Below are 27,936 nucleotides of genomic sequence, written 5' to 3'. Positions count from 1 at the left end.
AAACTTATACCATAATGTATGAGATAATTTTCTTCCTTAACTTATTCGAGACCGTTGCAAAAATAAAAGGGGCATATTTGTCACAACACGCGTTTAAAGATAGAAACGACACCGTAGTAATATTGTATGATTCATGATCGCCTCCTCCGTGAAACGTTAACGAAATTCTCGTTTCAAATTACACGTCCACCCAGCATTACAACGACCTTCACAGTCTCCTCTCCTTTCTCGTCTCACAAACACACGCACATCCTTCCCCACCCCCCACCTCTCCTCTCTCTGGATTCCATTGTCCGAATTTATTTTTTTTTTTTATTTTTTTGCGCTTGATACCAAATCTGTTGATGCCAAAATGTCATTCTCGGATTCCGATTCGTCTTCTCATGGCGGAGCCACAGAGTACAAAACTTTCCGGCAGATCAGCCGTGACCGTAAGCACTCTCTCTGTCTCTCTGTCTCTCTCTCTCATTACTTTAGATTTCTGGTTCCTGTTCGATGAAAATGTATGATGAGCAGCTGTGGATACAGAAACGAATCAAATTTAAATGTACTGGGCGGCTATGCCGAGTATGAGTTTTTCTTTCTTCCTTATTTTCCGGCAAGCGAAAGCAGGGTGATGAAATTCATGGCCTAATTCTGTCGTAAAATTAGTTCAATAAGAGAGTATTACTCGTTACTTATAAATATACTTAAAGACCTTATCTACATATAATACGAGATATATACCTCATTACCCTCTCTTGCGTGTAGGTTATTATTTTTTCTGATCCTTGTTATGAGATAATTAGTTTAGACCTCATGTGGCATGTTTTGATATTATAAAGAAATTTATACGCCTAATTCTTTTATAAAATCAGTTTAATAAGAAAAAGTTATTCATTATTTATAACCATGTTTAAGAAATTATCTACAAGTAGTATGAGATTTATATATTAAAATTGCCCATAATTATGTATCCATCTTGGATTCTTTTTGATTGTATGGAAAACCGCTAAAAAAAGAAATCAAATTTCGAACATACGAGGAGATTGCGTTATTTAGCTCAAAGTCAGAGGCAATTTTAATACTCTCTGTTTTTGGAATGTATTAAAAGCCTAATCATTTAGGTTATGTTTGGGTGTTGAGTGATGCCAGATAATATGATAATAGTAGAATTTTGTAGATTTTGTTAAGATGTATAAATATGTTGTCATGTATGTTTAAATTTATGAAATAGATTAAGATATGTTTAACTTTTTTTTTAAATTAAAAAAATAATAAATTTTATTAATGATTAGGTCGATACCGACCCAATTGCAGTCCTCTTATCTTTTGGAGTCTCCTCACATCTATCCATATGGTAATAATATCATAATATATTTTGGGTTTGATATTATGCTCGTAAATTTTTCCAAAATATTTTACTTAAAGCCTGTTGATTTTTCCAAACTAATTCCCGTGAAAATAATAAAGCTATTAATTATCATTTGATGTGAAATAATAAACAAGATCGTACGTTTTGGAGTTTAATTCAGTGTTGACAAAATAACTTTTCTTTTTATAGGATTGTTGTATGAAATGCTTTGCTCAACGAAAACAGGGGATTCAAAGTCAACTTGGAAGGTGGTTGATTCATTTCTTTCTTCCTTTCGTTCTTCTTCTTCTTTGTTTTTTTGAAATACATATTTATCATTAATTTTCTTATCATCTCATAACATGATAATTGTAAATTATTTATTATATTTTACTTATAAATTTTATCTAATACAACATTATAAGATGACAAGAATATGATGAAAAAATAAATAAAAAATATATATATTTTTTTCTTAAAAGACCTACTATTTTTTTATCATCTCATAACATGATAATTGTAAATTATTTATTATATTTTACTTATAAATTTTATGTAATACGACATTATAAGATGACAAGAATATGATGAAAAAATAAATGAAAAATATATATTTTTTTTTCTTAAAAGACCTACTTTCGGGAGTCAATAAAACATTTATTTTCCCTGCAGGTACTCATCATGGATAAAGTTACCGTCAAAGTCATGTCTCACTCGTGTAAAATGGCAGACATTACAGACCAAGGAGTTTCACGTAAGCATCAAAATACATTTTCCTTGCATAGGCATTTTTACCTTAAACTTGCTCAGCATGATTTCTTGTTGTGCCACACTCCATTTGATTGAATGCAAACTCCCATACAGTTTTCGTGGTTATAAAGTTCCATTATACTGCTTAAATTGCCCGTCTTGCATCAACTTTCAATGTATTGTCCGGGTCATTAACACTTGTACTCAAGCGAATACCAACCACTTTTTTTCTTTGTTGCACTCTGTCTGCATTTTCTATGTCGTCGCTTTCAAGTCCTCTTAGACAAGAGTACAGAAACAGCTCCGTACCGTGGTTTTTGACTGATGGTTACAATACTATAATTTACATAATACCTTCTTTCATTGTAGTGGTCGAAGACCTCTTCAGGAGAAGGCAACCCTTGCCATCCATGGATGTTATTTATTTCATCCAGCCCTCAAAAGAAAAGTACACTATTCTCTCTCCCTCTCTCTAATTGTATTTGTTTCCATAGTTCCCTTCAAGGAAAATGAAATGTAATTTTAAATCTTTGACGTCTATTGTCCTCGTATTTTGTTGAGTAAACGTTACGACATGAAAGTGTCCCTGTTTGAAAAGTAATCTCAGATATTACACCTTTTAGTATGAGACACAGAGATAGCCAGCAACCATTAGTTGGATATCAGCATAAAGTTTCTACATTTTGGAGCTACATGTTGTTGGGCAGTAAAAAGCTCTATAAGATTTGAATGAGAAGGTTATATATAAGAACTAGACAGGGACCCAATCTCTAATGTTGTTAACGGGGATCTTTGGAATTACCAACCAGATTTCGTTGGAAGAGTCAAGTCACTTTATGTGTGAAACTTGGTTTAATAATATCTCATATGCCTACTTGTCAGCTCTATATTTCTACTAACCAATAATTTGCAATGGTTTCCAAGTTATGCCCACACAGCAAATAGAAATGGTTTAGTGTTAATAGTTAACAATGATTTTTAAATTTGACGTGTGCCTCCTAATTGTTATAGATCTGACTTCTATATTCTGTTTTTTTGCATTTGCAATTCCTGTATGCTCTGCTTGCTTCTTCCCTTTAGTTTTGTTTATATGAATGCATCAATCAATTTATGCTTGTCTTACTTTACTTTTAAATATTTTTCTACTATCATCAATGAGTCTGTTCTAACCCAGTCTTTTTGCTAGCATGCAGTGTTGTCATGTTTTTGTCTGACATGTCTGGAAGGGAGCCTTTATACAAAAAGTATGCCAAGGATTTTTTCTTTCTGCAAAATCTAGTTTTTTTCCCTATAATTTAAGCCAGCATTATTCTGATTTTACCGTTTTGTTTTTCCTTTATTGTATTTCTCTTTGGTTTCCAGGGCGTTTGTATTTTTCAGTTCACCAATCCCAAAGGAACTTGTAAATCACATCAAGAGTGATACAAGTGTTGTACCCCGCATAGGTGCATTGAGAGAGGTCTGATCTTCAATGTTTTTTTTTGATTGATTCTCGGTAAATCTAAGTTTGTTAATTTTCTCTCTGGATTATATTATGTGATCTTTTTCTTTGTGTGGTACTCTGCAGATGAATTTGGAGTATTTTCCTATAGATAACCAGGTATTTTTCGATAATATCTATTCTTTCGTTTCTCCTGATGGTATGTTGACCGATGAGTGTTAAATTAATTTGCTGGGTAACCTTTTTAGTTTTAGGTCTCCATTATTGTTAACAAATATTATCCACGTGATGAGTTCCTAGCTGTCCATATTTTGTAGAATGTTGTCCATAGTTCTGTACGGATTTCACTAGTTTGTGTAATAGTGATTTGCTTTCTTTCTTTTGGACTAGCAGAGAAGAGAAACACGTTCATAATATTTACTTCAACCACTAACTAGCTCACCCCTTCCCTACAGTGAATTCTTGCTTGTGACTGCGTATTAAAATTTTACCTATATTCCTTTCACTGTGATGTTATTTTACCAATGTGATTTTAAATGACATTGGGTGTGAAGAGAACACTTTCAAAGTCTCAGTCCATGTGGACCATATGCTTCTGTTTTTCTTTCACTCTTGCTTCCTTTTCTAAATCTACAGTCAATGGATTTGCTTTTAGTTAGACTTTTACAGTGAACAGTGTCTTTGTACATGTTGAACATATTATGGCGAAGGTTCAACCAAGTTGGGACATAAATCTCCACAGATAAGGGGAGTCTTTATGTCCTGCGGACAATCCTGCATCTAGCTACTCTGAGTACTCTGTTGACAGAGACATTTAGGATTATACTTTTTTCCAGCATCTCATCATATTGATTGTCTTTTGTTATAGCAATTGAGAAGGAATTGAAAATACTTGTCTACTGATGTTCCGTTGATGCAGGCTTTTATCACTGATCATGATAGAGCATTGGAAGAACTTTTTGGTGATGTTGAAAACCCTCGCAAGTTTGAGGCTTGCTTGAACGTGATGGCAACTCGACTTGCTACAGTGTTTGCTTCGTTGAAAGTTTGAATCTTATTCCTTAAAACATTCTTTCTTGTTTTGTGGCCTTCTTTGGTCATATAATCAATATTAGTCAATTAAAAATATGCTTATTTTTCCACTTATAAAAAAATGCTTATTTTTTGTGAAATTCTATTGTTAATGACCTACTCTTATGATTTTTTTTATTGTGTATAAACTATAGTGGTGGCAACAACCGTGACTCTTGAGTACCACCTTGTAGCTGTTAAGATGAATATAAATGATTAAATCTACCTCTTTTTGTCAGTTTAAACTTTTGGGACAAATAGTAATTTTATATGGTATCAGAGTAGAGGTCCTTAGTTTGAACCCTGACTCTACACTTCACCCATTTAATTAAGTATTCCACTTGTTGGGCCCACTTATTGAGGGGGAGTTTGGCCCACACGTGAGGGGGAGTGTTAAGATAAATATAAATGATTAAATCTACCTCTTTCTATTAACTTAAACTTTTGGGACAAGTGGTGATTTTACAATAGCACATGCTTAAATATCCCTTATATAGTTTTGCTCAAAGCCTTTGTTCTAACTTCATTTTTTTAAATCATAGAGGTGTGCTTAAGAAATCTGCATTTTAGTTTATCATAAATTCTGCTCCATCCTTCCTCTTAAATCAAACTGTATCTTCTGAATCACTCATGATTAATGCGGAATTTGTCACGGTCACTTGCATATATATATATATATATCCCATAATGAAGAAGCCCTTAATAAATAATGATTATGGTGGAGACCGGGCTTTTGGTTAAATTTTCAGGATCCGTATGACTGGCATGACCATATTCTTTGTCTCATCCATGGTTAGTATGCAATTCATTTAGGCTTACCTACTATCAATGTGACAAAGGCTGGCAAATTATTTGTGTTCAGTTGAAGTCAAGGAATGGAGTTAGAGGTTTATGCAGGTTGGCAACCTGGGACTAGACTCTTTATTTGGGCTTGGGTCTGACTGCATGAGACCCTAAAGTTATAAATATACTGATTTTATACATAGCTTCAACATAACATTTCCGGTACATTATTTGAATTCATCGCCAGTTTTATGTAGAAACCTTGTGTTCTTGATAATCTAAGCTTTGCTCTTTGTTATTTTCTATGATTTTTTCTTCAATCATTGCATGTTTTCAGGAGCTTCCATTTGTGTGGTTTCGTACTGCCAAGGCACTTGATGACTCTCCAACATCAACATTTCGTGATTTAGTTCCTACAAAGCTTGCTGCGGCAGTTTGGAACTCTATTTCAATGTATAAATCTACCATTCCCAACTTTCCACAGACTGAAACGTGCGAGCTTCTCATCTTGGGTAGATCTGTTGATCAGGTCCTATTAATTTTCCTGTCAAAACTTTCTTTTTGCATTCTTTCAGTTTGAATTTATTGAAAGTGTGAAATTGCATATATAGATTGCTCCTGTCATACATGAATGGACTTATGATGCAATGTGCCATGATCTGTTGGATATGGAGGGAAATAAATATACATACGAGGTATTTCTTAGTATTGTGTCTTTCTTTGTTTTTTTTTTTTTTTTTTTTTTTTCCAGGTTTCTTTGCATTTTTTCCTTTCTGTGTAGTAATTGAATATGAATGGATATCATATATTTCATATCAGGTTCCTAGCAAAACAGGCGGTCAAACCGAAAGAAAGGAGGCTCTTATGGAAGACCGTGATCCAATCTGGCTCGAGCTTCGTCATGCACACATAGCAGATGTATGTGTAATGCATATATATAAATATACACACATATATAGTTTCACTTGGATATATCAGAAGTTTGAATACTCTTTTCTACAAACTATACCAGGCTAGTGAACGTTTGCATGAGAAGATGACCAATTTCGTATCAAAGAACAAAGCTGCACAAATCCAACAAAGTGGAAGGTACAGTACAGCATCCATTTGTCACTCTTTGGAATTTGGCCATCTGATTTTGAGCTTGGATGTTACAAGGTTTTATCAAAAAATTTCTGTTTTAATTTTATATTTCACTATGTTATCATCATTAGTCTTTATATCAGGTTTCAGTAGGCTATCATCATTTGTTTCTGTAATTTGATTTTTCTAGGCAATACCATGGTATATTTTCAATACAGTGCGGATTATCTACTATTTACAAAGATGAATTCTCTTTGTTTCAGATCTTTATTTCTGATTGATTGTTATCTGAGTCACCGTTGACTTCTTGGAATTTTTTATTTCAATCATGCATACATTTAGTTTTTCATCTATAAAGGAATGGACATGTGACCTTCGTCTCTTTAAAAAAAAAAAAATTATAAAGGAATATTAATATCAAACGGGCTTCTGTCATGTATCGATTCCAGAAGTTGCTATTATACAAGAGGTAGTTAATTTTTGAAATATGATAAAAGCCTGAGGATTGATACTTTATATAAGAGTGAAAAAAAATCTAGGGATTGGAATTATTTTATAAGGCTTTATGAAGCCTGAATTGAAATAGTGTTTGCTTTCTAATCATTATTGAGATTTATGATATTTGAAGTGTGATTTGTGATTTGTGCAGATTGTACATTTCTATTTATCCATATACTTCACATAACAATGTACTTGGGATTTAAGTTGCTGAGGCCATTAAAAATTGAGGAGGTTTTGGCCAAAAAGAAGACGAAAATATATAGCATCGGAAGTTTTTTAAATTAATTTATCATTCTTCTTTGCGCATAGCTTTGCTGTAATTCAATTGTGATGTTGAAATTTGACTTTATCTAGGGATGGAAGCGAATTGTCTACACGAGACTTGCAGAAAATGGTTCAAGCTTTACCACAATACACTGAGCAAGTTGAAAAGATTTCTCTCCATGTGGAGGTTTGTTTTCTTCTTTCATCAAGAGTCAATACTTCTTATTGAACGAAGCATATGGTATTTACGTCAAAGAGAAATATAAAGTACTTCAACCATCCACATGCAAGTCGAAAACAATTTTCTTTTCTTTCTTTTCCCATTCTTTCTGGTGTTTGAGAAAGTTCAAGTTACTGTAGAATATTACTACACTCCCGGTAAACTAAGAGAATGAAGGACAGATAAAGATTATAATCATTGTCTTGGATTGTTACATTGTTTTATATTTGGCTGAAGGCAATTGAAAGTCTTGCATAGTAGATGAAGGACAGATAAAGACTATAATTTTTATCTTCAATTGTTACATTGTTTTATATTTGGCTGAAGGAAATTGAAAGTCTTGCATAGTAGAGTTTTAGCTTTCTTGCAACTCCCAACCCTTCCCCCTCCCTTTTCCAAAAAAATAAAAAAAGATCTTATTAACAATCTACATAAGTGAGACCAGACATGAAACTTTTTAAAAAGTTGCATGTAGCTTTATCTGCAAAACTGGAATAGAATCTGTTGTGTCTCCGGCCTGTCCAAAAATCACACAAGATAATTTTAAAGTGGTTCAGCAAATTGCTTACGTCCATTGGAGCCTCTTTTATAGAATTTGTACGAGATTTACAAAACACTCTACAAAATTCTATTTCTCTCTCTCACGTCCCTCTTTCTCTCTTCACCCATTGCATTCTATCACTAGCAGAGCTCTCCTTTTATAGGAGAGCAATTGGGGGACACACACCCACTCCTCTTGACCAGAAGAGCCTCTGGAGGTGAGTGGGTGGGTGGATGGTTGGTGAGTATGGGGTGGGTGGCTGCAAACCCAAACCCATTTCACACTTGGGGGGTTTATTCAACAATCACCCCCTCCACCCAAGTGTGCCATACCGGGATGCTTACAAACTGATTCATTCTTCAAATGAATACACCCCATTCTTTGACATGAGAGACTTCCGTTGTTTGAATGCGCTCCAATGCACCCGAGGGTGCTCAGCAGTGTTCAATACTGATCAAGTCCAAACAGTGTTGGAACTTGATCCCTGTGACGACCTTCGTTAACATATCTACTGGATTATCTTCAGTGCCAATCTTCTGAAGTTTGATGTCATCTTCTTCTAATATTTCACGTACAAAGTGAAATCGGACATCTATATATTTTGTTCGAGAGTGATATACTTGATTCTTAGCCAAATGAATTGCACTCTGACTGTCACAGTAAACGGTAACCTCTTGCTGCTCAAAGCCCAAATCTGTTGCCAATCCCTGTAATCAAATAGCTTCTTTCACGGCTTCTGTTACAGCCATGTATTCAGCCTCAGTTGATGATAGTGCAATTGTTGACTGCAAAGTTGATCGCCAACTAATTGGTCCTCCAGCCATAGTGAACACATAACCAGTTGTCGATCGGCGTTTGTCAAGATCACCTGCATAGTCTGAGTCAACATATTCAGTTACTAGACTATCTTCACTCTTCTCGAACCTCAAACCAACATCTACGGTCCCAGCAATATACCGTAGAATCCACTTAGCCGCATGCCAATGATCCTTTCCAGGATTATGCATATAGCGACTCACTAAGCTAACGGCCTGGGAGATATCAGGTCGTGTACACACCATGGCATACATTAAGCTTCTAACAACACTTGCATATGAGACATTCCTCATGTAGTCCCGATCTTCATCGGTTTTAGGAGACTGCAATGCATTGAGTTTGAAATATAGGGCCATAGGAGTACTCACCGGCTTCGTCTTTGAGTCGATATTGAATCGTTGCAATATTCTCTTCAAATACTGTTTCTGAGTAAGGTGAACTGTACCTTTCACCCTATCTCTGCTGATCTCCATCCCCAGTATTCTTCGTGCTTCTCCTAGATCTTTCATTTCAAACTCATTACTTAACTGAGTTTTTAAGCGATCTATCTCCCCCTTGCTTTTACATGCAATTAACATATCATCTACATATAAAAGCAAATAAATGAAAGATCCATTTGCAAGTTTTCTGAAATATACACAATGATCGTATTGGCAACGAGTGTATTTCAGATTCAACATAAAGCGGTCGAAACGTTTGTACCATTGCCGAGGTGACTGCTTCAAGCCATAGAGAGACTTCTTCAGACTGCATACCCAATTTTCTTTGCCAGCTTCTTTGAATCCTTCTGGTTGAGACAGATAAATCTCCTCTTCCAGATCACCATGTAAGAAAGCTGTCTTTACATCAAGCTGTGCTAACTCAAGATCATATTGTGCAACCAAAGCTAACAATATCCGAATAGATGAATGCTTCACAACAGGAGAGAATACTTCACTGTAGTCAATTCCCTCTGTCTGAGCGTAGCCCTTGGCTACCAACCTAGCTTTGTATCGCATTCAATTTTTAGCAGCTTGATTATCTTTTCTGATTGAAGATCCACTTACAACCAATTGTCTTCTTTCCTTTTAGAAGCGGCACAAGTTCCCAAGTCTGGTTCTGGTGAAGAGACTGCATCTCTTCATTCATCGCCTTTGTCCATTCAACTTGTTCACTGGACTGTACGGCTTCTCTGTAAGTGGTTGGGATCTCACCCCCTTCAGCTGGTAATGCATATGTCACATAGTCTGCATAACGTATCGGTACACATTTCTCTCGTCTCGGTCTGTTGGTTGCTATTGACTCAGGTTGACTTGGAGGTACTGTGACTGGATTATCAACCTCATCTTGTCCATGCTTTCCCAACTTCTTTGAAGTAATAAATTCCACACTCTGCGAATCATTTGATGTTTCGCCATCACTACTGCCTTCACTGGAATCTTTATGCTTATGTGACTTAAGCATCTCAGATTCGTTGAATGTAACATCTCTACTGATGATTACCTTTTTGGACTCTACACACTAGAGTCTATACCCTTTTACACCGATACTAAAGCTCAAGAATTTTGCTTTCTTGGCTCTAGGATCAAGCTTACTTTCTTTAGCATGATAGTAAGCAGGACATCCGAAAATGTGTAAAAAGTCATAATCAGTAGCATGTTTACCTCTCCACATTTCAATGGGTGTCTTCCCATTATTGGCAGCTACTGGTAGTCGATTGATGAGATGACAGGCATATGTCACAGCTTCAGCCCAAAATTGTTTACTGAATCTAGCATTCAGCAACATACATCGCACTTTCTCTAATAAAGTATAATTCATTCGTTCTGCCACACCGTTTTGCTGCGGTGTATCTCGTACCGTGAAATGTCTGACAATTCCCTCTCTCCGGCATACTTCCATGAAGGGGTCTGAAGTGTACTCACCTCCATTATCAGATCTAAGCCGCTTGATCTTCCTGCCGGTCTGAGTTTCAACCATTTTCTTCCAATCAAGGAAGATTTTCAGCACTTCATCTTTATTCTTCATCGTATACACCCACACACGACGAGAATAATCATCAACAAAAGTTACAAACCAATGTTTACCTCCCAAAGATGCATTTTGGGTAGGTCCCCAAACATCGGAATGCACATAGTCAAGAATTCCCTGTGTATTGTGTACTGCAGTTCCAAACTTGATCCGCCTCTGCTTCTCCAATACACAGTGCTCACAGAAAGACAGTTTACCTATCTTGGCACCTTTAAGTAAGCTTTGCTTCACCAGTGTTTGCAAAGCTTTTTCTCTTGCGTGTCCCATACGCATATGCCAAAGACTGGTGGTGTCGGCATCAGTCTCATCTAGTTTCTCACAGCTTGTGGAAGCTCTTCCATCAACAGTACTTCCTTGCAAGAAGTACAAGTTTCCTCGCCTCAAGCCCTTCATTGCCACCTGAACTCCCATTAGTACTTTGAGAGTTCCGTCTTCAATGGCGATTCTGAATCCCTTTGAATCTAGAGATCCCAGTGAGATGAGATTCTTCCGCAAGTCCGGAACATACCAAACTTCTGTCAGAGTCTTGACGCTGCCATCATGCAGCTTTAACCGAATGCTACCTATTCCCTGAGTCTTACAGGCACTATCATTGCCTATAAGTACTGCTCTACTATCAATTTTTGTGAAGTCAGTAAACCAGTCCCGATTGGGACACATATGATAGGTACATCCGGAATCCATAATCCATTCATCGAAACGACAAATGGATGATGAACTTGCCAAGGCAAAATCTGACTCGTCATCTCTGTCCACGACATTGGTTGTGTTGGGTTGATTCTGCTGTTGTCCCTTCCGGTTGGGACAATCCTTCCTCCAGTGTCCTTTGTTGTGATAAAAGAAACACTCGTCCCTGGCGAGTTTTCTGCCGACTGATGAACCACGTGATGTGGCTCGGGTTTTCGAATGAAAACCTTTCCTCCTTCCGGGATACCTTGACTATGGTCTCCCTCTTGCTATTAGCGCTTCACTTGATGTATCTTGGTGTACCTGTTTATCTTTTCTCCGGTACTCATTGCTAATTAAAGAGCTAGATACATCTTCAAAACTAATCTTTTCCTTCCCATACAATAGAGTAGTAATTAAATGCTCATATGTATCAGGCAAGGAATTCAACAGTAGTAAAGCCTTATCTTCATCTTCGATTTTAACATCCAAGTTTAACAAATCAGCAAGAATTTGGTTATAATTATTCAGATGTTCAGACATTGAAATACCTTCACGAAATTGAAATCTGAAGAGCTTCTTCTTCAAGTGCAAACGGCTCTCAATGCTCTTCTTCATGAACTTATCCTCCAATTTCTGTCAAAGTACCCTAGCATCTGTCTCTCTCATGACAAAATACTTTTGTTCTTTGGTAAGGCATAATCGGATTGTACTACAAGCTTGAGTATTAAGCTTCTTCCAACCCTGATCAGTCATATCATCTTGCTTTCCTCCCAACGCAATATCCAACTCTTGTTGGATCAACACATCCATGACTTCACACTACCACATGCCGAAGTTGCTTGTTCTATCGAATTTCTTAACTTCAAACTTGACATTTGACACAGTGGATCGACGTCCCGAGCTACTGGCATGTTCAGAGCTCCTGTCTCTTCCAGATCCTTCCATTTGAATTTTAAAAATTTAGACTCAAAATTTCAAAATTCTAACCGTACGGATGAGTCCGGAATGATCTAAATAGTAGAAAAACACTATTTGATTGCTGAAATCAGATTTCGAATGGCTTAGATCAAGCCGAAAATAGATCTGAAAAACGGACGGTTGTGATCTGTCTGGCGCGTGGGATGCACGCGCTTCACAGTGCGCGTGGCGGCGAGTAGGCGCATGGATTACATGCGCTACAGCAGTGTGTGCGCGTGGGGGAGAGTGAGGCGCGTGTACTACACACGCCGAACCTCTGTAGGGCGCGTGGGGGCGCGTGAGGCGCGTTTCCGTCACGCGTCTTCAACCTCTGGAGCGCTTGAGGGCGCGTGTGGCTCAGTCGTCTTCGTCCTCCGGTGCGCGTGGATGACAGCAAATGCACGCGCTGACCTTCTAGGGGCGCGTGTGGGCTCCTCCGACCTCCGTTTTCGATTCCATTTGCGGCAACGGATTCGTCTCGACGCGAGGAACACCCTGGAGTTGTCAAAAATTGATTTTGAGCAACTTGAATTTTCGGACAGCTTGAACCAGAGCTCTGATACCAATTGTTGTGCCTCCGGCCTGTCTAAAAATCACACAAGACAATTTTAAAGTGGTTCAGCAAATTGCTTACATCCACTGGAGCCTCTTTTATAGAATTTGTACGAGATTTACAAAACACTCTACAAAATTCTATTTCTCTCTCTCACGTCCCTCTTTCTCTCTTCACCCACTGCATTCTATCACTAGCAGAGCTATCCTTTTATAGGAGAGCAATGGGGGGACACACACCCACTCCTCTTGACCAGAAGAGCCTTTGGAGGTGAGTGGGTGGGTGGATGGTTGGTGAGTATGGGGTGGGTGGCTGCAAACCCAAACCCATTTCACACTTGGGGGATTTATTCAACAGAATCATCAGTCAGAAGTGACCATATAGTAATTCTCTCTGAAACTGCAGTCAGAAGTGACCATCCTTTTAGCAGTTGGTGAGGGTTATAAGAACTAGAGTGTAGTGGTATAGTTTTTGCATTCTGATTGTTTTTTGTGATTATATCATTACAGATTGCAGGAAAAATTAACAGAATCATCAGAGAAACGGGACTTCGAGAGCTTGGGCAACTAGAGCAGGATCTAGTTTTTGGAGATGCGGGAGCCAAGGATGTGATCAATTTTCTGAGGACAAAGCAGGTGAAGTATTCAGGATGTGTGGCCGGGTAATGGTGATGTACCTTACTCCTAAATCCTTGCTAAAGTCTAACTTTCTTGCAAATTCTTTGTGCAGAATGAAACTCCTGAAAATAAGTTGCGTTTATTAATGATTTATGCGTCTGTCTATCCTGAGAAGTTCGTTGGTGACAGAGGTTTAAAGCTAATGCAGGTAGCCACAGGGTTCCTACTCTTGGTTTTTTCAGATGTGTTTTGTTTTTATTTTCAATTAATAGAAACTGATTTAGTTGATTACTTCATCTGCATTTCTATATGACCTCAAGGAATAACTTATCATACTAAGTCCGTCCAATGCTTAATTTCCATGACTGCAAGTTCAACCTGAAATGACCATTTTGTGAGTTGATCGAGTTTGTAACTAAACTCTATGTATCAGTGAAAAATGAAGCTCGTGTTTGAGATCTTAAAATTGACTCCAAACTTCCCATTAACTAAAATGTAATACACTGACTTGACCTCAAGGTCAAACAGTTTGCATCTGTCACAGGGCAGAGTCTGTACAACTCATGAAAATTCCAAGCCACGCCTTGACTTATACTTTAAAGTCAGTTTTGGTCTATTGTAAGCAAGGATAACATAGAGACAATCTATGTGGGGCCAAATAACATGCTTATTGAATATAAAATCGTCGTTCCAATATAAATAGGATGTATACTCATAGTTTGTGCATGTAAGTTTCAATCCCTCAAGCTTCTATTTCGTGAGGGGATACTTTAACATCTATATTAAAATATATTTCTAAATAAAATTAAGACCCAACCCTTTTGACTCGAGCAAGTATGTTAACGCAGCTGAGTTTCGGAAACAATGGTGGCTTTTGATTGTATTATTTCTGTTACTGGTTTTCTGGGCCTTCAATTATCGTTTTTCTCCACTTCATTGTATCCTGATATATCTCTATTCTACAAATATTGTAACCCTCTTTAACTTGTATTAATTGTTTCCAAGTGTATATAAACCTTTGCAGCTGAGGGAATTTTTCGTTTCAGAATTAGTTATTTTAATTTCATTTATATCCATTTAGCTGGCAAGATTATCACGCGAGGACATGAAGGTGGTAAATAATATGCAATTGATAGGGGGATCATCAGATGATAAAAAGACAACTGGTAGCTTCTCACTCAAGTTCAATACCCAGAAGGTAAAACATGTGTTTTTGAAACTTGAATAGCTTATTGAAGTTCCTGCCTGAACTAATTACCAAACGGAATGAAAAAAGAGGGTTGAAAAATCTAAGAGCTGATTTGTGGATGACTGTTTTTTCTTGATTATCAGACAAAGCAAGCAACAAGAAAAGATCGCTCTAATGAGGAAGAAACATGGCAGCTATTCCGATTTTATCCCATGGTAGAGGTATGTATCATATTATGACAGAGGTTAATCTTGCTGATTTATTCTATAAATTTCATCAGATGCCAGTTTAACTTTGCTCTCGATGAATCCTTACTGTCCTAGTGAAATGTGTTTCTGCATTGCGATTTTCCTTTACAGAATTAGTTTCCCATAGAGTTTGACAGATGATGATGCAGTGTCTTAGTCCGTGGTAATCAAAATACGTGGAACTACAAGCTTTGGTTAACATCTTGTGGTGTTGTTAATTAGTTCAGTGGGAGGCCAGAAAATCATCATTGCTGGGTCATTTTGTTTATTTCTTGTTTGCCATAATAATTAAGACTTTGGAAATTCACTTCCTTATTGGCCAACAAGTACTCTTTTCTTTGCTAGCCCATCAAGTCAAGTCAGTGAAAGTTAGGCATTGATCATTTTTATAAAACTAGCTGTAATAATAATGACAGTGCCCATACTATGAAACTTGGGATGTTTGCTTTCACTGGAATTCAGTTATTCTCACGTGCCAATGCTGGGTTTTTGTCTTAAAGTAGTCAACTTTAGTTATCATATGCAATGAATCTGTGGTGTCAGCCGGTAGTAGCAGCAAAGGAAACAATGCAAACATGGATTCATTTTTAAGGATTTCCCTGCTATGTGTTAGGATGGCCTGCTTTGTTTAGATTTAATTGAGAGAATCACCTAAGTTGTTTTTCTCTCAGGAGCTTATTGAAAATCTAAGTAAAGGTGAATTACCAAAAAATGAATTCTCATGTATCAACGAGGCAAGTCCAACTGTTCAAGGAGACTCGCAGAGAGCTACCCAGAGAGCACCAGTAGGTCAAGCTTCTGCTCCTTATTCAATGAGATCGAAACGGACTGCAAATTGGGCACAAACTCGTCATTCTGACGATGGATACTGTAGGTAATCTCCTAACTCTATTTTCCCAGTTAATGGAGTAATCTGCTGTCCATGACTAGCATATGCAGGAGTAACCATCTCTTAGATCTTTTAATTACTCAGTATTATTTATCTCACAGGCTCTAGACTCTTTTCTCCTGTACATTTGATATGTCACATGCTATCTGGCTATAAATTTGGTCAATGATGGCAGTTCAGAAGTTTTTTGAATCGGCAGACTTGAATTGCAACTTTCAGCTCAAATAACATCAGGATCTGAGATTCTTCTGACTTTTCTGCTGCCTTTTGTAGTGACTCAATTTTAAGAATTGCATCCACTGATTTCAAGAAAATGGGGCGACGTATTTTTGTATTTATTATTGGTGGGGCAACTCGATCTGAGGTAAAATTTTGAGAGAACTCTTCATTTCTAGATCTCCAGCTAAAGTATTAATGGGGCAGTTTAGTTTTAAATATATCTCACCTGCTGTTTTTTCCCCCTTATGCTACTGCCAGCTACGAGTTTGTCACAAGCTCACAACAAAACTCAGAAGGGAAGTAGTCCTTGGTTCTTCTAGCATCGATGACCCTCCTCAATATATTACGGTACTAAATATCTATTCGTCACTACTTTTCATGTTAGCTCACACATCAGTCTATCAAGTGGTCTTTTACCATACAGTTACGACACTTGATTTGATTTGGGTTGCGCGCTTAGCAATTATACCAGGAACCTTGCGGGAATAAAAGTTACGAAAGCTGATTTGTAGTTTCCTGATTGGACGTGTACAATCTACCCTGAGATGGAGAACATTTAGGATATAGCCAAGTAGTACAAACTGTACGAGTACTGAAAGTATATCTGTAAGATGAAAAACATTCTTGTCTAACTCGAAAACTTCCTCGATTAAAAAGAATTAAAATTCTAACCGACATTGTAAGATCATTTGATTTTGGGTGTACACGCGCTTGGACATCTTTTCTTAGTAACAATAGTTTGATACTCCTAGAGGTTGGATTGAATCAAAAGTACCAGATCTACCATATCCAAGCTGATTTTTTAGTTTCCTTTGTTTTTTGCTCAGAAAGAACAAGTTTCCAACATTGGTGCCTTTATGGTAATTTCTTGTTCACGTTTCACGAAAAAACTCCAAGCCTTGTTGCCTTTTTGAACATTCACGATAAGCAGATGGAGCATTCACAAAGTGGGTCACACACTGAACACGTCTGCACTGATTGGTAGTTTGCAAGCTATGAACTGGATGGTTGCATGGAATAAATATTTAGCCACAAAAGGTTTGAATGATCAGTTTAGCCACTCATGATTTTTTGTATACATTTTGCAGAAACTGAAGCTGCTCTCGGAAAGAGATCTCTCAATGGATAGTCTGAAAATCTAACCAAAAAACAGGCTCCTGCTTAAAACCAGCAGGTTAGTTGTTGGCTCTCTCTCCTTGCAATTTTTATTCAATGTTAGAAATGCAGTGCTTGTTGATACATGGGAGAGCTGCACAACGCTTCTTGTTTTGGTTTTTTTACCCCCCACAGAATCAAGGCCTGACACGCGAAGGAAAAATTTAACCAGTTCAGTAATGCGTTGTGCTTTTTCCTCAAAAACCGTGGCCTTCTCGTGGTGGCAAAGAGACATGGTGAGAAAGGTGGCTTGTTCCAACGTTTCTAACCGAGTGCATTCTACCGCAGAGCATTCAAGAATATTGAGTCAATTGTGTTGCAGTAGCATTTAAACTGCGTTTCTTACACCTGTATATGAAACTTTCCCTTTAGCTTCGCATTTTGTATGACCTCGGTTTCCAGTCTAGGGGCTGAACTGAATGGTATAAAGTAGTGTATTTGTGCTGAAAATTTTGGACGGATGGAAAATTGAAAATAAGTTTAGGGAGAGAAGCTGGGCAAAGGCAAGTCGAGTTGCCATGACACAGTGGCAAGTTGTCCATTTGCCATGTGTTTTGAGATATTCTTCGATTGTAGTTGGCATTGAAGGATTGTCTCGCATGGTATACCTGGAAGAATGATTGACATTCTTTCACAAATCCTAATTTTTATTGTTATTGCTGTTGTCAGGAGAGAAGAGAACAGTACCGCTTCATCTCGCGCGATCCAACCGTGTGCTTAGGCACTCACTACTAACATACGGCTCTTCAACACGTCAAAACTCAAAAAGAGGACATGTTGATCAGTGAATAGATGTCGCACCAATGACTTTGTAGGAAATGTTTAAAAATTTCATCCCGATATATATATCAATAGCGTAGATTCAAGGTACGTCAGAAACAATCCGATCAACCATCTTCAGGAGGTCAGAAAAAAGTTTCTCCCATCCGACAGCTCTTGCAGGTGAGGAGATGAAATTTATAGATGGATAATTATTATCTCTTACTTACTATTTGTTATTATTATTATTATTATTTATTTAATAATTAAGAAAGTGATTATTAATAAAATTATTTTTTTTATTATTTTATAATAATTACTGATGTTAAAATAAATAATAATAATAAATTTAAATATATTATAAAATAGTCAAAAAGTAAAAAGAGATGGAAAGTATACCATTATCGTTTATGGATTGCAGAAGATTTATTGTTGGATATTTTCGCAACAGATATTTTTAGCAATCCGACCAATAGAGTACTGCTTCAACAACCATCATCATCATCATCATGAGATTGGACCAATTACTTTTAGTCATTTCTCAATTAAGTTTTAATTTTTACGTTGTAACTATGTATTCAAGTGTTTGTTTGGATTCATATCCCCTCTTTAATTATTATTATTTTTTTATTTAGTAATGAAATTATCAATTTGCAAATAATTGATGAAAAATGACACTTATCTCACTTAAACTATTATTTTCTAATGTAGTCTTTAAATTATGAAAATTATCATCTAACCTCTTAATTCCAGGTGTAAATTATAACTCACAACCTCACAGAGATCAGTGTTAAGAGGAAGATAAATTGGTTATATCTCAGTTTGGATTTTTATTTAGTAGATAGGAGGGTAATTGTGAAGGATTAAAATTTAAATTTTTAAAAAAATAAAAATAAAAACAAAAGGCTTTGCCTATCTGGTCGAACAATACTCAATAGGCAACGTCGGGTATTATAGTCAAATTTAAATTAAATACAATCTATAGTGATATAAATGAGTTTTAATTATAATATTTGATCAGTCATTCTTAAATCTTTATTTTTTGAAGAAAATATTAAGAAACTAAGCATTACCGCATGTTATAACGGGTAAAACATAAAATATGTTTCTTCTTCTTTTAACTTTTAAGTGGACACGTATCCCTGTCGATACGTTGCCGTTGTACTCATCACTGAATAATCAATCCCAAGTGATCAGCTGCACACTCATTTCGCACGTACGGGTGGGTTTGGGTGTTGAGAAGTGTTGAGGAGAGTTGTGAATAGTAATAAAAAGTAAGTGAAAAGTAATAATAAAGTAATGAATAGTAATAAAAAGTAGGTAAAAAATAATGAATAGTAATAAAAGTAGGTGAAAAGTAATAATAAAGTAATGAATAGTAGTGAGAAGAGTTGAGAAGTGTTGAAGATACAACACCCAAACACACCCTAAAACCCCGCCATTACCATTTCTCCGGAGTCCGAACCCATCCTCCACCTCTCCTCATCACAAAAGCGGGTCAAGAAATGGATCAGGTTCTAGCGCTTACGGTCGTTTCGGTTCTGCTCGGCGCTGTAATTGCCCTCGCCTTCTTCAATAGTTACTTCGGCAAGCGAAGATCCGAGGTCCAGTCCATCGCGAAAGCGGAGCTCCAGTCGGATCCGAAGAAGCACCAGAGGCCTCCTCCACTCAAGAAGTCTCACTTCAAAGCTCACTCCCATTCTGCTGCTGATAAGGTAAATACGATCTTGAACTCTGTGTCTTCCTACCGAAGGAAGGAGAGAAAGAAGGGAAAATCAAAAGGAGGAATGATATTAGGAAAAGAAAATATGGAATCTTATGCTTGGTTGAATTTCTTTGTTTAGGTAACACTGAAAATTCTCTGTAAGAATTGATCTCAGAAGATGTACTGCATTGCCTGTGAAGTTGTATCTTCTGTTTGGTTCTTTAGAAAATCAAGAAAAAAAACGGAGATTAAAGGAAATTCAGAATTTGACTTGGTTTGGATATTTTCTTCTAAGTTATCTTGACTTTCAACTTATCAATAGGGAAATGATTTTTCCCTGTCATTTTATCACTGTGAAGGATAACTATTATCCGAGGTTACTTTGCATGAATTTTTTTGATAAGTTACTTTGCATCAAATTTAGTATTGAAAAAGAAAATATTTTGTCGTAGCTTTCTTGTATTGAATGGGGATAATCTTCATGATTTTCTTTCAGCTTTTCCTAGTTCCTAGTTTCTAGCATGTATTTAGGTGTTTCCGCTTTTATACTTCCTGTCTAATTGAACTATTCCCATTTACTTGTCTTAATAAAATTTCTTATTACTTATCAAAAAAGAAAAAAAATAAAATTGTCGTTGCTTGTAACAGCCAATGAGTTCTACCGATCAAAAAGAAAAAAATGGCCAATGAGTTGTTTTTTTTTTTTTTAAAAAGGCCAATGAGTTGTTGAAACCATGTAGATGTTAGATCTATCACAAATCTCAGACGAAGTGTCATTTCTAAAAATAAGAGATAAGTTCCATATTCTTTCCCAAATTTCAAGGGGAATCAGGATGCAGTATCATTTCTAAAAACAGGAAATAGGCCCCTCAGGTTTCCTCAAACTTCTAGCTAGGTGGCGTAGTTTACCGGGATATAAATTTTCTCAACCTTTTCACAACAGTGTAGTTTATATGTTTTACTTTTTTTCTTCGTAACTTTTTATATAACTTGTTGAATCATGTTCGAATTTTTTTGGTGCTTGCTTTGGATTTGAAATTTAGGATCAAAACAAACGGCATCATCCCTTGGATTTAAACACTCTAAAGGGTCATGGCGACTCAGTCACAGGGATAAGTTTTTCCTCTGATGGGCGAAGTTTGGCAACAGGTGATTATTCATTTTTTGTGCAAATTTATGTATATTTCTTGCTGCTGATGTTTATAAAAGGATTCAAGTTATTAGTGGTAATCCCAGAATTGTGAATCTAGATGTCTGGTGGAGTTAGAGATTTGATCTGAAATAATGTTTATATTGGTCTTTTTTTTTTTTCTGCGTCTAGGTTTTATAAATAGATGTTTTTTTTTCTTTCTTTCTTTTGTCTATATAACTGTCTACTATGGAACTATAAATAAAAAAAACTGTCTACTATGGTGGAGCCTTCAATTAAGATGGCGAGGGAGAATGGTTGTACTAGATTATGTTTATCCTTGCATGAATGATTATTTTCTGGCCTTCTCATTTGCTTAATTATCTAGTAGCCATCGCTTGAAATTAAATGATGGAACCTTAAACCTATCTGGAATTTTTCGCACAAAAAGAATGTTGTGGAGATTGGATCCCTTCCCCCCCATTATAAATCATTGACTCTTCTGCCTGTGCTTCTACTTTTTCATATGGTGTTTGTCAAGTTTCTTTCATTTGAACGATTTGGTTTCTCTCTTATGCAAGATATATTTTTTGATACTCATTTTAGTTTCTTTTATATCCACATAGCTTGTGCTGATGGAGTGGTCAGGGTATTCAAGTTGGATAATGCTTCAAGTAAAAGTTTCAAGTATGAATTTCTAGTAACCTTGATATAAGATCAGATTTTACCTCAATATAAAAGATGCAGGTGCTTTTTCTTGCTTTTTACTCCATGTATTATCTGAAAATTTTTGCAGGTTTATGAGAATGAATTTGCCTGCTGGAGGCCATCCAACAGCAGTTGCTTTCTCTGATGATGTGTCTTCTATAGTCATAGCTTCTCAGACGCTTACTGGTTCTTCTTTGTACATGTATGGAGAGGAAAAGCCCAAAGGTTCTAATGAAAATAAACAAGCCAAGCTTCCTCTCCCAGAAATTAAATGGGAACATCGCAAAGTCCATGAGAAAAGAGCTATTATAACCCTTGTTGGCACCACTGCAAGTTATGGAAGTGCTGATGGAAGTACAATTATTGCTTCTTGTTCAGAGGGTAATTTCTTTTCTTTTATCTTTAAAAATGTCTGTTTTTGTTTGCTTCTGTTGATCTGTTACTTTCAGGGACTGATATCATAATTTGGCATGGAAGAACTGGGAAGATTTTGGGAAATGTTGACACGAATCAATTGAAAAACACCATGGCTGCCATATCACCAAATGGGCGCTTTATTGCTGCTGCAGCCTTTACTGCAGATGTGAAGGTGAGTATCTCTAGTTTATCATGATCAATCTGCAATTAGTGATTGCTTCACATTTTTTCTTAACCAACTTATGAAAAGGTTTCTTTTCATGGCATCCTCTAGCACTCATCTGTAATTCCTTTTGCTACCAATTTTATCCTTGCTGAAACGAATGTCTTGTCCTAGGTGTTTGGTATGTATGCCTTGCTTCTCGATTTGAGTCTCCCACACATCTAGTCTGGAACGAGTTGCAACTTTATCTGATTGTTCATGTCAACTAATGAATTACTCTTTTGACACGATTTCTTTTGCAGGTTTGGGAAATAGTATACTCAAAGGATGGTTCGGTCAAGGAGGTTTTAAAAGCTATGCAGCTGAAAGGGCACAAGGTTATACTTTCAAGCCATGTCTTCACAGAGCTTGTTTGCCCTTGACTTTTCTTTCTTTTTTGTTGTTTTTTCCATTTTGTATATTTATATCCATGAAGTGTGTAGAACTTTAGATTAGATGTAAAAGAAAGAAGGAAACCTTAAGTCTTCCAAATTGATCCCTACTTGCACTGTTCTTCAAAATTTAAGTTGATAGAAGTTATAGAACTTGTTTTTTCACTTACTAAAAAAAAAAAAAAAGAACTTTAGGTTAGATGTATATGGCATCAGAAAGTCCAGGCAATGTTGATTGGCATTAAGAGTGTTTTCAGAAAATCCACAAATGTCTCATTTCTCTAGTGGAATTTCTGGCATTGAGTGTATTTTTTGGTTTCTTATAATGGAAAGCATATAACAGTGAAGCATATACACATGACCTGCAATTTATGGTACATGTTTAAGGTCTTTCTGTGATAGAAATATATTGCTTTTACTAATCATACTAAAGTCACTATGTTTCTTATCATTGCTTGATTGTTTAATAATTGTATTGCTTCTCATGTCTAATATTCCTTCTTTTGATTTTCAGAGTGCAGTAACTTGGTTATGTTTTGCTCCTAACTCAGAGCAAATCATCACAGCTTCCAAAGATGGTTCAATAAGAATTTGGAATATAAATGGTGTGTACATGTTTCATACATATTTCTCCTAAGCTTTGCACTTATTCAGGAAAAATATACTCCTATGAACAATTGGAGAAAGAATACATATCCTCATGACCTTATCTAAGAGTGAGTTAGTGAATGAATGGATTGAAGCAAAATAACCATCAAAACAATGTACTTGACACACGTACTTTTACCAAGCTTTTTCCATGTAATTGAGCTCAACACCCCCCTTTTAGTCAACTTAAAAAAAAACCAATGTGAATATAGCAGTTCTAACAATTTCACATTATGCCTTAAGTTATCCAACCTTGGGTTTTATTTATTTGTCTTCTCATGTTTATGGTTCCTTAATCTTGTTGGTGCTGACCATCATTTACCTGTCATCTTGAAGTTCGGTATCATCTTGACGAGGATCCCAAAACTCTGAAGGTGTTTCCAATTCCACTTCATGATTCAAGTGGTGCTACTTTGCACTATGATCGTCTTTGTATATCCCCAGATGGAAGGATATTGGCAGCAACTCATGGTTCGACATTGCAGTGGTTATGTGTAGAAACTGGGAAAGTTTTGGACACAGCTGACAAAGCACATGAAGGTATTAATTAGTTGAATGTTTTTCTGGTTTATTTTTTATTTGCTTTTTCATACTGTTATGTTAATTATGAACTAGTCTGACATATGTTTCCTTTAGCCAAATATTCTCATTTGTAATCGCTGTTGTTTCAGGTTTACTTAGGTTCATACCAAGGATTTAGTCTTGAATATTTCTATGTTTGTGTAAATTGCTATTCAGTGATCCACAGAAATTTAGCTCATTACTGTGCAAATTGTAGATAGTGTCCTGCCTGCATTTTATCAAGTTTTACGTTGGTTAACTCCAAAAATGAATGCTTTTCTAAGTATTTGTTGATGAGTATTCGTCATTTGGACTTATTTAGTTATTTATGGTCTGAAACATTGTTGTCTGGCTCATACAAGCCCACCTTTGTCATTCTATGAATTAACCATTTACCAAAAAAAAAAGAAGAAGAAGAAGGGATTTTCTTATGAATCTTGTATTGACCTCAGTCTATGATTCTATCATGCAGGTGACATCACATGCATCTTATGGGCACCTAAGACCATTCCTATGGGTAAATCACCTTCCTGATATGGCAAATGTGATTGTCTGCACATTTTTCTACTTTTCTCTTCTTGAACCCTAGCTGAGTCATCTCAAAGTTTTCAAATGGAAGCGCCTCTCTTCTCATAGAAGATTAAGACTTGAAAATCCCAGCTAAGAAACCCCTACACGAAAATTATCTCCTATCATTTTTGAAGCCTGAGAAGTCAAATGACTTTGTCTGGAAAAGCTCACGTTTGATCAATGAGATGCAAAATATGCTTCTGCTTAATTCTATCGATTAAAAGGATGTTAATAGACACAAAAGCAAGCTTTACAGATGATTTGTTTTTATATATGCTTCTGCAGGAGATGGAGAAGTTTTGCTTTTAGCCACAGCTAGTGTTGACAAGAAAGTGAAGTTGTGGGCAGCTCCATCAACTCGCTGATCCTAATGTAATGAATGTGTTGGTGGACTTGCTTGAAGCATTGAATGATGAAGATACCCAGCATATATGGTTGCTTGTCTAATTATTCACCCTGGTTTCCTCCAATGGTTAATGGTTTCAACAACTTACTCAATGCAAGCTACATACCTTTTAGCTGAAAGGTAAGATGCAGGATCTTCAGGAGCTTGCAAATTCAGAGACCAAAGCCTTTATCTTCACTCGCATAGTTTGATTGTACTGAAATTTTGGTAACAGAGATTGATAGAGAAGTAGACAATGTGGTGGGTTTTGACTGACTTTTGCATCCGTCTATGGGGTGTTACAATAATAGTTTCTATGTTTTATATATGTGTATATATATATAATTAATGAGATTTACTATCAAGAATAGGCATAGCCCAAGAACACATAGTATACAAAGGAAATACCTTCTACACTGGAAAACAGGAAAACTAAAACAGAAAAGAATAGTTTATATGAAGAAATTGCCGTGGATTCGAACCAATTTTGCTCGGGCCAGATGGCTTCATATGCCTTTCCTTGCGATCTTGACCATATGGTCATATAAAAGACTTGGGAGATGCTGTTTGAATAGTGTTTTAGAACATTCTAGGATAGACGAATAATTGGGGAAGAAAGTATGCTGTTTGAGACCGTCTGGCACCAGAAGAATAGAAGTACCACAAACACTGCACTTTTGGACATGACGTCATTGACGTGAAGAATGATTTCACGACTTTCGGAAGAATTGTGAATGTTCATGTGCAAGTGTAGTGAGGGCAGATTTGGAAAGAAACGTGACATTTATGATGAATATGACTGTATTATACTTGAGGTGGCTACCGAGACGCAGCGCATCGTTTTACCATGACAGATAGATAAAAGTAGCATAAAACAGGTCTCTATAAAAGATTCAAATAAAAAGAAGGCGCCCACCGTGGGGCTCGAACCCACGACCACAAGGTTAAGAGCCTTGCGCTCTACCGACTGAGCTAGACGGGCGTTTTTGAGTCGCAAACTAAAGAAACAGAATTTTACCCTTTTTTGAGCTGGAGTTCGGTGCCCTACGGCATCATCGGTTTGGAACATTTAGGGGTGCATCTCATTTCCTGGCTTCGTCATCAATCGATGGAGCAAATTTAGAACATTTCGAGCCTGGGTTATTTGTTCTTAGCCTTAATTAGATGCTTACCATCCAAATCATAACTGTCAGCCCAAGAAAATATTTGCAGAATCAAAATTTGCCCAGGCAACAATCCTCAATTTTACCAAGTTACTTAGTTTTTAAACTGCTTTACCGATATACTCGTATAATAATGGAGCATCTCTCTCGCCCTTCATTTTCACCTCTTCGGCATCACAAATCATCGAACTCTTTCCTCCAAGAATTTGTTCTATAGAGGTGCAGACTAGTTCCCCACATGTTGGTTGTCAAGAGCGTCAAGTTCCATTGTCCATCGTCCCACACTGAGAGAATGGGAGAGACCGAACGTGAAGGCAGGGTTATAAAAGCCGAATGGGTGGGCAAGGCAATTCATACCTTTCTCGGCCTTTTGGCTAAGATCAAGTGTAGTATCTGTTCTTATCAGTTTAATATCTGATACGTGGCCCATCGGGTCACACGATATTAAATTAATTTTTTTAGGGGGAAAGCCCATTACGGTAGCTTGCTACCGGGGATTTCGAGCGTCGCCCATGCGTTGCACTATTGCACGGGCCTGGCGCACCCCACCCAATTCTAGTTTAAATGATATTCATGTTGGACTAGCTTGCGTGGGTCTGTCTTAGCCGTTGTTTCACCAGGAATTCTTAGTTCGGAATTCTTTTCGTCCCAAAAGATATCTCTAAGCTAGTGGCAGCCACGGTTGTCTGTAATTAATTAACGAAAAAAAATTGGTGATCGAGTTAGAGCATGTCGGGTAAAGGACTTTTTAGAATAAGAATATAGAGAAATGATAGAATTTTAGAGCATGTCGGGTAAAGGACTTTTAAGAGTAAGAATACAGAGAAATGATAGAATTATTAAAGAATTCGATGATGCTACGAAATAAATAAGAATGGGATATGAACAAATAAAATGCAAAATAAGGTGGATAGTGAGTTAAAGAAATGTTAAAATGTAAATACTTTTTCATATTTAAAGATCTATTATTCATCTTCAAAGGTAATATTTTATTCAAAACAATTGGTTGAGAAACAATGATTTAAGTATCAAAAAAATTAGTTGAGAACAATAATTTTAGTATCAAATTAAATTATTAATTAACATATGGTTAGTTTAATTGTAAAATTTGAAAAAAGAAATATCAAATTTTAGTTTCTTTATTTTAAGGGATTGATCCAAGTGGTGAAGTTCTTGATTTTAAAGTATCACTTTCTTCAAAGTTCAAGATTCAATACCTCATGGGTGTAAACAATTTTTTGATACTACACCCTTGGTGAAAAGTCAGCAATTTACCCAATTTTGTGTGCGAAAATTTTTGAGAGTGTGGTACATGGGACTAAAAGTTTACTCTGTAAGAGTGGGTTTGAAGGTCCCTGTTTTGAAGAGGTTTCTGAAATAAAAAATAATAATAATATGAAAAAAATTAAAAATATTATTATTTTGACTAATTTAATGCGAGGTTATGATTAGGGAGATTTTGAATTTATGAAAAATATGTACCTTTTATCAAAATTTGAAGATGACTTTGATGAAATAATTGTCAATGCTTTGAAATAAGATGAATTGAGATAAAAGTTGAATAAAATATTAATAAAATATTATTTTTCATATTATTATTATTTTAAAATTTGAAAATATTGAATTTTTTATTCTATTTTGTGTAGAAATTTAAAAAAATTATAATTATTAGATGTGATGAAATAAAATAAGTTGAGATTAACTCTAAATCCAAACGTGATCTAAATTGTTGGATAAGTGATACAGAAGAGCTACAGGTTTTTTCTTTTAAAAGTTTACCAATTAACTATGGTGATCCGGCAAAATAGGATTTGTTTGTAAAAATTGTTCTTAGAAATTTATTCATACTTTATTATTATTTATAAACTATTTATTCATATATTATTATTATTTAATTTTCAAAATCCCAGCTTTGAAAATGTAAAACTATTGATCAAAGTAAAATATAAATTTAAGGAGAAGTCTAGAGGTAGATGTGAGAATTTTAA

The 27,936-nt window shown here is 36.2% G+C and overlaps 2 protein-coding genes and 2 non-coding genes across 13 annotated transcripts; 3 read left to right on the top strand and 1 right to left on the bottom strand.

The window, feature by feature from the left end:
• The first annotated feature begins 128 nt into the window (after positions 1–128).
• LOC122287037 (protein transport Sec1a-like) lies at positions 129–17,965 on the top strand. 9 transcript variants are annotated; one of them, XM_043095458.1, is made up of 22 exons: positions 131–431; positions 1,544–1,602; positions 2,006–2,087; positions 2,453–2,531; positions 3,277–3,327; positions 3,446–3,542; positions 3,651–3,683; positions 4,444–4,569; positions 5,716–5,907; positions 5,990–6,073; positions 6,198–6,296; positions 6,391–6,467; positions 7,317–7,413; positions 13,502–13,627; positions 13,722–13,817; positions 14,691–14,807; positions 14,942–15,019; positions 15,718–15,920; positions 16,209–16,299; positions 16,413–16,502; positions 17,243–17,328; positions 17,445–17,965. In XM_043095458.1, the coding sequence occupies exons 1-21, from the start codon at positions 353–355 to the stop codon at positions 17,294–17,296; spliced, it is 2,010 nt and encodes a 669-aa protein (XP_042951392.1). In that variant the 5' UTR covers positions 131–352; the 3' UTR covers positions 17,297–17,328; positions 17,445–17,965. The 9 variants fall into 9 exon arrangements, 8 of the variants coding, with proteins under 8 accessions (XP_042951394.1, XP_042951392.1, XP_042951393.1 ...); XR_006234389.1 differs by having other exon boundaries at positions 129–431; positions 15,718–15,916; positions 17,243–17,965; XM_043095460.1 differs by lacking the exon at positions 2,453–2,531 and having other exon boundaries at positions 129–431; positions 3,270–3,327.
• A 1,265-nt stretch (positions 17,966–19,230) lies between these two features.
• On the top strand, positions 19,231–25,111 carry LOC122287011 (transducin beta-like protein 2). Of its 2 annotated transcripts, XM_043095457.1 has the most exons (11): positions 19,231–19,287; positions 19,495–19,783; positions 20,817–20,922; positions 21,529–21,589; positions 21,699–21,991; positions 22,060–22,199; positions 22,493–22,567; positions 23,136–23,226; positions 23,606–23,809; positions 24,303–24,347; positions 24,686–25,111. In XM_043095457.1, exons 2-11 carry the CDS (start codon positions 19,574–19,576, stop codon positions 24,763–24,765), a joined length of 1,305 nt encoding a protein of 434 aa, XP_042951391.1. In that variant the 5' UTR covers positions 19,231–19,287; positions 19,495–19,573; the 3' UTR covers positions 24,766–25,111. The 2 variants fall into 2 exon arrangements, with proteins under 2 accessions (XP_042951391.1, XP_042951390.1); XM_043095456.1 differs by lacking the exon at positions 19,231–19,287 and having other exon boundaries at positions 19,464–19,783.
• Positions 25,112–25,694: 583 nt separating this feature from the next.
• On the bottom strand, positions 25,695–25,767 carry TRNAK-CUU. The gene has a single exon. It is a non-coding gene; the product is annotated as a tRNA-Lys (tRNA).
• Positions 25,768–26,301: 534 nt separating this feature from the next.
• LOC122293666 lies at positions 26,302–26,497 on the top strand. Its single transcript, XR_006237332.1, has one exon. It is a non-coding gene; the product is annotated as a U2 spliceosomal RNA (small nuclear RNA).
• Positions 26,498–27,936: the final 1,439 nt, after the last annotated feature.

The sequence above is a fragment of the Carya illinoinensis genome, chromosome 1 (genome assembly GCF_018687715.1).
Source record: "Carya illinoinensis cultivar Pawnee chromosome 1, C.illinoinensisPawnee_v1, whole genome shotgun sequence".
In the NCBI taxonomy this organism is placed as follows: domain Eukaryota; kingdom Viridiplantae; phylum Streptophyta; class Magnoliopsida; order Fagales; family Juglandaceae; genus Carya; species Carya illinoinensis.
The sequence above is the reverse complement of the archived record's forward strand: the minus strand, read 5'-3'. Positions and strand labels throughout refer to the sequence as shown.

Excerpts from the sequence above, each read along its gene's own strand:
- LOC122287037 (XM_043095458.1), top strand. The coding sequence starts at position 353 with ATGTCATTCTCGGATTCCGATTCGTCTTCTCATGGCGGAGCCACAGAG. Across the intron at positions 1,603-2,005 it reads ATTCAAAGTCAACTTGGAAG|GTACTCATCATGGATAAAGT; the intron begins GTGGTTGATTCA and ends TTTTCCCTGCAG. Across the intron at positions 16,300-16,412 it reads GTGGGGCAACTCGATCTGAG|CTACGAGTTTGTCACAAGCT; the intron begins GTAAAATTTTGA and ends TGCTACTGCCAG.
- LOC122287011 (XM_043095457.1), top strand. The coding sequence starts at position 19,574 with ATGGATCAGGTTCTAGCGCTTACGGTCGTTTCGGTTCTGCTCGGCGCT. Across the intron at positions 23,227-23,605 it reads AAGAATTTGGAATATAAATG|TTCGGTATCATCTTGACGAG; the intron begins GTGTGTACATGT and ends GTCATCTTGAAG. Across the intron at positions 23,810-24,302 it reads AGCTGACAAAGCACATGAAG|GTGACATCACATGCATCTTA; the intron begins GTATTAATTAGT and ends TCTATCATGCAG.